Genomic DNA, 12069 nt, shown 5'->3' on the forward strand with positions numbered 1-12069 from the left:
ATGTCTCCTCATCCACCCACCATGTAGTAGGTGGATGAATAACAGCATTTCAGTTTATACACCTATAACACGCTTTTCCAGACTGCAACAACAGAAAATCGCAATATAAAGACTGTCTGAATCAGTTCATACACAAGTCACATTACCTTAGCAAACTGTGAGTTTATCCATTTCGTGAAGGTTTTCTTTTGAACATCTTCTCTTTCATCTGAAAATAAGAGAGATCACTGTCAATATGGTCTAGTTAAGGTTCAACTCTTGCAATTTAATTTAAAGACACACAAAAAAACGGCCTAACTTCAAATAAATCATAGTCATTTAATTCCTCCAGAAATGTAAAGCTTTACAACTAAATAACAGCATTGATCTTCATAAGAATAAAAAAAAAGTCCATAGTGATCAATAAGAAAAACTCACTACGTTGTGGCATTTGATATGAGGAAGGTTAAATACAAAGAGACTGAGAAAAAAAGCCCCTGAAAGACCTGAGATAGGTTTGAGGGTATATACAGATCAATGGTCAGCTGGCATTCAAAAGAAGATTACTTCTGAGGAATTGAGGGTGTAGATCAGGCAAGCCTTACAAACACAATAACTGCGTAGGGTGAAAGATTGATCAGAAAAGCCAAAGAACCTGCTTAGAAATTCATCTGTTATTCCCATTCACTTCTAAAACATTTAATACACGGTTTGGCGCTCCGAAATTGCAAACAAGCAATTGACAAGATCGAGAAACCAGAAAACAAAAAAAACAAAAAAAAGAAGAAAAGATTTCTTGTGTAAAAAGCCGTCTTTGTGGTTTTGCCCGCAAATAAAAACGGTTCATAAAATGCCAGAAAGTCACTCTTGCATTTGCAAAGAAAGCAAAGGAAATGCCGGGTGTTGGGAACATTAAAAATCAATCAGTACAAAGAACATTTAGCTTTCATATCACATTAAAAGCTTGTGTTGTTCCCTGCTCTAATATTCTCCAATTGCTTTGATTCAGATCTCTGTGCTCTACCCTCTCGGCTTGCTTGGGTTTCAGATTGATTACAAAAGCGTAATTCTTATCTAGGGGCCCTGATGATATTAAAGCGAGAGTTCACCACTATAATGAAAATTCTGTCATCTTTTCTCTTCCTCGCATGGGGCACAAAGGGAATTATATATCCAAGGCACTCCCTGCTCTGCATCTACTTTCATTGAAAATAAAGAGCAGCTTGGACGTTCTGCTAAATATCTCCTTTTGTGCTCCATGCAAGAAAGAAAGCCATCCACTTTTGGCAGAATTGTCATGTTTGGGCAAACTCCCTCTGCAAAACCTTTCAGAATCATTAAGAATGATTAAGTATTGCTTTGATATTTCCTCACGCACAAAAAGCACTAGGTGGTGAATCACAAGCTTTCCAGAGTCGGCGTGGATGACAGCATTTTCATGCATAATTGATTTTAAGCTTCCAGTTGTTTTTGCCACCATCGCAATAATCATCATGAAATGGGTAGTTTCAGTTCATTGTTCCCATTGGTCAGCCTATACTTCAGTTGACGGTATAATCACAGTAGCATGGCTCAGATTCGTTTCAAGCCTGACTGCACCGTGTCATGCTTATAATCGCAATAACACACACTCTCACACGGTTTTGCCGTAATAATATGACAGAAGAGTAAACAGTGTTTAAGATCAAACACTGAATAAGATTAAATCAGTTCCAAAGAACTAAAAATAAATTAAAGATAGACTATAGATGTAAAATAAAGCATAAAATAATGTTTTAATATGTTTGACTAATACGTTTTAAACTAATCTTTCTACAAATTTGCTGATATAGAAAATCACTATTTTTTTATTTAAACAACATTTTGTAATCAGCTACTTCAAACAGCATTTCCCCCCCTATTTTTCATCCAAAAGCATAAGTTTTCCCATGAACACCACTTTCAGTTCTTGAAAGCAATGCCATTTATCCAAGGCTAATCTGAATTCTTTGCTTAAGAGAAGGATGACTTGTAAAGTCATCTCAACACTGCAGAAAGCAGCAATTGAGAACTATTCTTATCGCAGATCAATAATTTCTGGAGCACATCAGATATCTCTTAACGTTCCATAATGGCAAAGTCATTCCTTTACTTGATTAACACAATCCGCTTCAATTAGACTGTCAATCCCCTTGACAAAATGCTCAGAATACAGCAGAACCGCACAAAGGAAAAGCTGATTATTGTGAGTATTTTGCTGCTGAGGGAACCGTCACATTATCTTACAGTATTACTGATATTGATCTACAAAGCTCTAAATTAGCTGCTTTTAAAAGCTCAGGATTTGACAGGGAAATTATATTTCTGCCTTCCTCAGGTTCAAAAACACAACAGGGTAGACGACTTCCCGCAGTCCATTCACAAACTGCATATCGAATGCCTAAACTTTAAGACACAATTCTTTGCCACATTGCTATGTTGTAATTTCTAAGAGAAAAAGAAAGCATTTTAGTGGGTGATGGATGACTCATCTGCTACTAAACAAATACTAATCTGCACTGTAAAAAGTGAACACCCGCAGTTGTTACATTAATGCGTTAATTCACTCTAAAATTAAAGTGCCCCTAATATGCTTTTTTGAATATTCCCTTTCATGCAGTCTGTAATAAGGCTGTATGAAAGTCTGTAAAGTTTTAAAGATCAAAGTGCCTGACAAATAAAGTTATTGTCTCCTAAAAGAAAGAATAGATTCTGAACTGCCGAAGTGAGTTGTTAGCGTTTCCAGTCTCCCTTCCTGTTACATACCTACGTAACAATGTAACAAATTTGCATAATGCCAGCTTATGGTTTTCATTGGCTGCCTGCGAACAATGTCTACTTTGCCCTGCCCTCAAACACTGTATTGTAGCTGAGGCCTGGAAGAGTTTGTTTAGTGTTGTTGATATGTTGAGAAGATACTGTTTTCAGCACTAAGAATCCACTTTGCATGCATTTCAAATGAAAGAGGACTCATGCTTAAATTGAAATGGAAAAACCATCATTTGTATCACTGTGTATCAAGTGCTGAGGAAAACACCGGAGCTGAAATTCAGATATGATAACGGCCGTTTAGATTCCAATACATGCTGTAAGTAGTCGACCAATCACAACAAATTGGGCCATCTGACCAATCAGAGCAGAGCAGGCTCACGGAAAAGAGGGGTTTAGAGACTGAATCTTCTAACAAACCATTTTCAGGCTCTTTGAGAAATGTGCAAATGTATATTATGAGAAAATTAGTGAAATTATTTTTTTTTTTTACTTTTGATGCATGTGAATCTATTGTAGGAGACTTCCAAAACAAAATTAGGAACCTTTAAAGGATTATTTTACTTCAGAATTAAAATTTCCTGATAATTTACTCACCCCCATGTCATCCAAGATATGTATGCCTTTCTTTCTTCAGTCAAAAAGAAATTAAGGTTTTTGAGGAAAACATTCCAGGATTTTTCTCCATATAGTGGACTTCAACAGTTACCAATGGGTTGAAGGTCCAAACTGCAGTTTCAAAACAGCTTCAAAGGGCTCTACACGATCCCAGCCAAAGAAACAAGGGTCTTACATAGCTAAACAATCTGTCATTTTCTAAAAGAATATATACTTTTTAACCACAAATGCTCATCTTGCACTGCTCTGCGATGCGCCATGCATTACGTAATCACGTTGGAAAGGTCACGCGTGACGTAGGTGAAAGTACCGATCCAGTGTCTACAAAGCGAACACGCAAATACTAAGTCAAACGCCAAACTTGGCCTTTACAAAAAAAAAAAAAGGTAAAACAACGATGTCGGACAATTTTGAAGTTGGAGGAGAAAATGAGATGGAATTTTTCGCCCTAACGCGGTACTTCCACCTACGTCACATGTGACCTTTCAAACGTGATTACGTAATGCGTGGCGTATCGCAGAGCTAGTGCAAGACGAGCATTTGTGGTTAAAAAATATACAATTTTTATTTTTTTTAGAAAATGACTGATCATTTTGCTAGATAAGACCCTTTTTCCTCGTCTGGGATCTTGTAGCTGCATTTGAAACTGCAATTTGGAACACGTTGGTAACTGTTGAAGTCCACTATATGGAGAAAAATCCTGGAATGTTTTCCTCAAAAACCTTAATTTCTTTTCAACTGAAAAAAGAAAGACATAAACATCTTGGATGAAATGGGGGTGAGTAAATTATCAGGAAATTTTAATTCTGAAGTGAACTTATCATTTAAAATAGTATAATTGAGGAACTTTAAAATTCCGTCTTTATTTATTCACCCTCATGGTGTTCCAAAGCAAGTCTTTCTTTTTTCCCCATATAATATCAAAGCAAAAGAACAGCAGAATGTCAGAGCTGTTCTTAAAATAAGCACCATAAAAGTATTATAAAAGTGGTCCGTATGACCTGCACGCTATATATCAAGTCTTCTGAAGCCATACAATAACTTTATGTAAGAAACAGCTGTGGCCACCGTTTACTTTCATTATATGGAAGAGAGCAGAAGGACATTCTGCTATAAATAACTCCTTTTGTGTTCTAGGAAAGAAAGAAATGGGTTTCTAAAGACTTGAGGGCGAGTAAATGATGGCAGAATATTTAAGTTCATTTACATGTCACCAAATTAAGAGCATGTTTGGTTACCTGACATAACACCTTTCATAGAGCGCTCTCAATGAATTATAGTTTTATGCAAAAGAGTGTGAACATATATCTGTCAGTGTCAACAAATAAAGGTGTTAAACTCCTTGCTTGACGTCCCTCCTGTCACAATGTGCAATCAACAGCCCATAATAGCTGTTTTTGCCTGGTTGTGACAATTATCATTTCTGAAACAGCCTGGTAATGTTCTGAAATGAAAAGGAATTTAGCCTTGACTCTGCAGGTGATAATAGCAAGTGTGCTTAAATAAAGTGAACCCAAATGTTTTAAGCAATATTCAAATCAAAACAAACAATAATAAAAATCATGAATTTGAAATTGTAATTGGACAAATCTATAAAACTGCTGGAAATTAATGGTGTAAATTTGCATAAAAAGAATTGGAGACAAATATAAACCAGGATCTAGAATATACAGAGAAATGTAGTAGCCTATAATTAAAGTGCCCCTATTATACTATTTTAAAAGGTTTCTAATTTTGTTTTAGAGGTCTCCTACAATAGGTTAAAATGCACCCAAGGTCAAAAAACACTTAAATTTTCTGATTGCACATCACCTCATTTATCAAAGAGTTAGAAACGACTCGTTCGAACATTCAGTCTCTCTATCCGCGAGCCCGACTCTGCTCTGATTGGTCAGACAGCCCAGTCTGTTGTGATTGGCTGCAGTGGCATAGAGCCCACACTTACTCTTGTTCATTTTGATATAATGTATTACGCACTAACGCAATAAACATACAATCAGAATGTTCATTTTTAGCAGCAAGAACACTGATATTTTAACGGTAGTAACACCCATAACTACAACTTCAATAAATAGAATTATGCACGCCTACTAGCGACCAAACAGTACTAGTGTTCTATTCACAATGCTCACATACTCTGGTCTGAAGTGCTGAGAACGCAAACAACCAGAGTGAAATAAACAGTTAAAGGTAGGGTAGGCAATTTCGGAGAGGCTAGCAAAAGCAAGCTAGCTTTGAAAGCATGAGATCCCACCCTCCCTTCAGAGCGCTCGCCAAAGCCACACCTCCTCCAAAACACATGAACGCACACAGCAGAGTCTGCAAAGCGTCACGAGACGAGAGACGGCGTTAAATTACCTCATGTCTCAAAGCACATAACATTACAATAATTATAAATGTAAACAACTTAAAGAGCTCTTGTACTACCTGACTGCTGCAGATTAATTTCAGAGTTGATAGTGTTGACATAGAAACGCATAAATCAGAGTCTGAGGACGTGAAAAGATCCGAGTAGAACGTCACAGGTTGCCGTCTCGTAATTACGCTTACGTCACGGCGTGAACGCAGCATAAGCTCATTGTTTTGGTTCAGGAGGAACTGTAAAAGGCAGCTGATGTTTGTTTGTGGCACTCGGTGACTGTCTACAACTCTGCATAGCCTTATTTATTACACGGCTCTGTGGAATACTTGATTCTGATTGGTCAATCGCGCCATTCATTGGTATGTTATTCCCTGATAACAACCGCTAAAAACAGATAACACAGGCTCATCCGGGTTACTGAAGTCATCAGCGCTATACGCTTGCTAGGAAAGTTTTTTCTTCATCTAAGTTTTGCGTTTGGTGAGCTAATAAAATATTAAATCTCAGTCAAATCAGTATTTTGTGTACAGTTATTTAATTATGTCATCCGGTATAGCGGACTCGCTCTCTTGTTTCATACAAACGCAGCTGCTGCCATATTGCGACTATTGTTTTGTAGACTGTTGGAATATAAGATAACAAACAGGTACGATTTTAAAACAGTTTCATCTCAGATCAATATCTTTTATCCCCATAATTATTTATGTGGCGAAATGCCGTTTAATATGTGGCATGACTGTACCACATCCCTTAAACATCCGTCTAGTTTGAACTTGCCGCGCTAGCAACTGCTTTCTCTGTGGAAGCTTTGCGTTTAAAGAGCTAATAAAATATTTCAACTCAGATCAATATTTAGTGTCTAATTATTTACTTATGTGGCAAGTAGCCGTGTAATAAGCAGGATAATGTACATCCAGTCAGTTGTTATCTCAGAATAAACCCTGACAGGGTGATCAGGACCCTGACGCAAAGTAGAGGGGTCTTGCATCATTCTGAAGGGGTTTATTCTGCGATAACAACCGTAACACGCTGATGACGTGTGATGTCTGCGCGAGCAAGGTGCGTGGAGGTACGGAAATACATATGTTGGCAGGCAGGACATCGTATCATTGCATTCGGACTGATGATTGAACGAACATTTTTTGCTCCTGAGACTTCCACAGAAGACATATGTACACGTTTTAAAGTTTAGACCACTTCTATTATTGATTTCTTTTAGGGTGAGTTTCAGCCAGTATAACAAAAAGTGTTTATAAAAACAATTGCCTACCCTACCTTTAAAAGTCCCAGGCTGCACTCTATTCGCACTATTGGAACGCAGATCAGACAATGAAATTAGAGGACCAGAATAATGTGTAAATGCATGCATGCATTTATCATTTAATATTATCAGTTACAGTGTATATAGATTTTATTTTATATGGGAGGGATAAGATAAAAATAGCATCAAGTGATTGTGTCAATGGAAATGGAAGACATAATAAAGTAAAATAAACAATTAAATAAATAAACCTATAGAGCCCGGTCTGGCAGACAGAATAATATGTGCAGACAGACAGGAGAATGAAAGCATTGCTTGCCATTGATCGGAGGCGTGACTCCAGGCAGGTGGCAGCTGCTGCTGGATTATATCCGCCCTTGTGCAAATAGGATGATGGGGTGACGGGCTTGAGCCGAAGCTAACGGGCAAATACAAAGACGCTGGACGCACACACCTGCTTTTAGCCGCCTAATCTCAGCACACACATCCGAGGGAAGACTGTATTCACAGATTACAGCCATACGTTTTCCACCACAGCCACCCAGGTTCATTTTTCCCTGGCAATTTACAAGCGCGAGCCCAAATGTTTCGATGAGACTGGAAATACTCAGCGTGTCTTTATGACAACAGCGCATGTGATTGAACTGCGTGTAGTTTAACAGCAGCGACTACCACCAAACTTTCTCTCACATTCATCTTTAAAATCACGACTGATTACAAAGTGCGCACATTTAACCATCTACCAGTAGAGTATATAAGAAACAACAATGAAAGACACCGGTGCACGCTTAATTAACAATAAAACAAAATTTTCCGTGCGTGAGAACAGATCCCTTTATAGATAAGACGCACCCGGCTGGAGGATCTATTGTTAAATCTGGTTAAATCTTACGTGACATGCTGTAATAAAAGCCGTCAACAGCCAAACAATCACCTCACACTGGAAGAGTATTTCAGTATGATGATTCAGTCTTACCTAAATGAGGATTTTACACCATAACAAACGCAACTATTTCCTCCGTAATGGCTTTTAGAGTCGCAGGCAGCCGCGTCTGTGGTGTGTATCCGTTACCTGTGTATATAAACACAGCGAGCGCAGTTTGATTATCCGGTTCCCTTGCTGTTAAACAGACTCGTCCATGCCTAAAGCCGTAGATGATTTGGTGAAGGAACTGTGGGTGGACACTTTGCCGCTTTATTTTGTCGTACTCCCTCACTTGGGTGCAGTTATAGCCCTGCTGTGATCCGTTGATACCGGCAGGTGTAGCGGTGCTCTGGCATGCGGGCTGATTGACTACAGCTCTATCTAACCGGGAACGATAGTTCGCCACCAGAGAGGGATCGATACCACATGGATACAATGAACAACTTTATTTAACTTGTTTATGTGGGCGAATTCTCTACGTAAACAGGGTGCCAATAATAATTAATACGTTTCAATTTGGAGTTCCTTATATTTCCGTAAGCAGCAGGAAAGTTAGATTACAAGTTTAGTCAGGGCGCATTTTGTCACCATGCAGTAAACAGACGCTCGCGAACAGAAATCGCGGTAACCATAGCAACACTAGGGTCCTCGAGCAGCACTTTTGGTCAGGAACATATAACATAAACATAAAAACACTGTTATTATATATCACATATCACAAAACATTTGGGTGTTTTGTTTTTAAAATCTTTAAAGGGATAGTTCACCCAAAAATGAAAATTCTGCCATCATTTATTCACCCACATATTATTCCAAACTTGTATGAATTTCTTTGTTTTGCTGAACACAAAGATCTGTTTGGTTACTGACATTCTTCCAAATATCTTCCTTTGAAATTTCGAAACACTTATGACGTAACGAAACCTCGTTTACTGAAATCACATCACTTTGGCAGTTTGATACACGCTCCGAACCACTGATTCGAAACAAAAGATTTGTAAAGCTTCATGAAGCAGTGTTTTGAAATCGCCCATCACTAGATATTGTTGAATAAAGTCGTTATTTTTGGTTTTTGGCGCAAAAAAGTATTCTTGTCGCTTCATAACATTAAGGTTAAACCACTGTACTGTTTTAAATATGTTTTTAGTAGCTTTCTGGGCATTGAAAGCGTTGATTGTCTTGCTGGCAATGCAGGCCTCACTGAGCCATTGGATTTTATCAAAAATATCTTAATTTGTGTTCCGAAGATGAACAAAGGTCTTACGGGTGTGGAACGACAGAGGGTGAGTAATTAATGACTGAACTTTCATTTTTGGGTGAACTAACCCTTTAGGGAAAGATAGTTTAGTTAACGGATTAGTTAACAACGGGAGGTGCCTAAATACAATTTGGTTTGTTGCAGATGAACTGAACTGGAAAAAAAAAAAAAAAAAAAAAACCTTGAAAATCAATGGAAAAGAACCGTGAAAGTCAATGTGCCTAATCACCACCCTGAATAATGCATAATTAATGTGAAATTATTTTCTGGAGCTTCTTTAAGCCTCTCTTAAAACACTGTTTAAGAGACACACCGTTTGTGGTGTCCTTTTCGCCTAATGTAATATGCTTGTGGTCTATTAAAAATGGATGAATTCTATACAATAATCTGGAATGGGCAATTTCATGTTGACGTTGAGTTTTTGTGCAGCTGGTGGGCACATCTCACATAAAATCACAGGACTCAAAACATCACCATGCCATCTGTACATCTGCCAGAGAAATCCTAAATAAGTAACAGTCTGTGCTTTTAATCCATTCTTGTGGGATTTTTTCAACTCTGAATGATCCCTGTGCCCAATGGAGAGAATTGCAATTCTTTTGTTTTGTGTCTTTTTGAAGGGCATCATGTGTTGTGTTAGTACTGAAAGAGAAAATCTAGCAGAACATGATCATACCACTTTAAAAATGCTGGGTTGTTTCATGTTTGGGTCAAATATGGACAAACCCAACCTTTGGGTTTAAAAAATTTAAACCAACGGTTGGGTGAATTTGACTCGAACAACCCAGCATTTTTTGCTCGCAAAATATTATTATCTCATCTGTAGTTCTTTCTCCTATATGTTTTGGCCACAAAATTGTTGTATTTTTTTGTACACAATATTGCCAAGACAAATGTTCAACCGAAGCAGATAGAAGTATAAAGTTGCAGCAACACTTGAATCAGACTCGGAAAACAATCATAACGTTCAAAATACAGGCCAGTGTCTTTGAGAAAAGGGCTATGTTCACTCAAACTCAGTCAAACATTTATTCATAGGCTACATAAATACGGACATGCTATGCTCCTGGTTTTCATTCAGGGACTGTATGTGCAGTATTTCCATTTTAAGTAGGCCTACTAGTTGTCATTTGAATTTTTTAAATGCCAACCAGGGGTGTAGATCTCATTTCAATGTCATTTTTCTTTACCCCTATGCCAACCATCGCTTATGTATTTGATGAATAACTGCAGAAAAGAGTGAACAGGAAATGTCATAAAAGCCTCCAGGGCTTTAAAACACACCCTGATAGAGTGCAGTAAACACCTGATGTTTCTAAAGTGACGAAAAGTATTTTAATCCAAAACTTCTGCATTTGTATCTTTTCACTCCACACTGTAAAGTGAGAAGATACTGGAGACTCCCTTGAGGATTCCTCAGAATGCCACCCATGGTGGCATTCAAACATGTAGAAAGTAAAGTAACTTATAAATAAATAATACTTGTTTGGTATGTTTACAATGAGTCCTCAAATATCGATTGAAGGAGCGAATATTTACTTTACCATGCTAAATGTAAAAAGTTGCACTGTTTGCTACACTGTTTGCTTTGTGAGGATTTCATTTTCTCTCATAGTTAACTGTTCAAGCGCAAAAATGTATCTGTTGATTTTTATCTGTTGAAGTACACTACATTTTATTTAAGGTCATTGAAATTTACTATAAAAAAAAATAAAAATAAGTTTAAAAAACCTTATGCAAACATGACAGTTTTCTGAGGAAAAGTTTGCTCCTGCAAGAACTCTAAAGATGGTCAACAGTTCCTCCAGTAGCCTCATCATAAAAAAGCTTTAAAAGAAGCTTGAAACAGTCATGTGTTGAGATTACAATAGGATACTTGAGGCTCCTTTAGTTTTAACAGTGTATGCTTCTCTGGTTATGTAATGGAAAAAATGATCCAAGGTCTCCAGAGACTGAGTTTGCAGAGAGAGAGAAAGATTTTAAGGAGATATGAATGCTGTTTTCAGTAGAACTTGCTCAACACTGCCTTACAGTGGCTGCTCATACAGCATTATATCTTTTACTGTATATTCCCATTAAAGCCAAAAATAGAAACACCAGAATACTACTGACAGTCCCTGGGAGAGGCCCAAGCAGAAAAGGCTAACAACAAATCCTGTCCCACAAGAAGTAATATTTGATTATTTAAAAGGTTTAAATATCAATATTTTGACAGCTAGCATAAAATGTTTTTTACTCTTTGATAAAATGTGCTCTCTGGAGAATGTGAAGCACAAACTGTACCATAAGTTATTTAGAGAATTTCTTCAGAAGATTCTATGGCAGATGTCAACATGTCAGTCACTCCTGCAGGCCTTATGCAGTGGTATTTAACACAAAACAGAGCCTTAGATTTGATACCATGAGCAGAAGATAGAGTTGCAACCTCAAATTCTCCCAGGAGTCAAACTGTCTCGCCCAACTGTAAAAATGCCACTGAATACCAGGAGCCTCAGAAGGGTTCAGCAACGCATTTAAACAATCACAAACAAACCCGATCACTTTAAAATGCTTGCACATTTAAAAATAAATAAGGTTCCACAAAGAACATTTTGTCCATTCAGGTAAACATTGAGATAATTTTTCACCCCAATATCAAAAGACAAAATAAGAATAAATAAATTAATAAATAAGAATCTAGATTTTAGATGCAGCAAATTAAGCCTATATATGTTTTTTTTTAATTTATTTATTTTTTAAATGAAATTATTTTCATGACATGATTATTATTCCCCCCTCATTGGACACTCTCACTTATAGTCCCCTAGCAAACTTTTGGATGAGTTTTGTCCCGGAGCCGATACATTGCTGTGGGTGCCGCTGGATCACAAAAGTTTTGT

The 12069-nt window shown here is 37.5% G+C and overlaps 1 protein-coding gene across 10 annotated transcripts in view; it reads right to left on the minus strand.

Annotated features, from left to right (window-relative positions):
- The window catches only part of dmd (dystrophin), a 126166-nt gene that overhangs the window by 111855 nt on the left and 2242 nt on the right, over positions 1-12069 (minus strand). For all 10 annotated transcript variants that reach the window (XR_007930290.1, XM_051894299.1, XM_051894275.1 and 7 more), the window contains exon 2: positions 147-208. Coding sequence is in view for 9 of the 10 variants with exons in the window: in XM_051894299.1 (XP_051750259.1) it covers positions 147-208 (62 nt within the window). In the remaining variant the exon portion in view is untranslated. The remainder of the gene's footprint in view (positions 1-146; positions 209-12069) is intronic.

Source organism: Ctenopharyngodon idella, chromosome 1 (genome assembly GCF_019924925.1).
Source record: "Ctenopharyngodon idella isolate HZGC_01 chromosome 1, HZGC01, whole genome shotgun sequence".
Taxonomy (NCBI): Eukaryota; Metazoa; Chordata; class Actinopteri; order Cypriniformes; family Xenocyprididae; genus Ctenopharyngodon; species Ctenopharyngodon idella.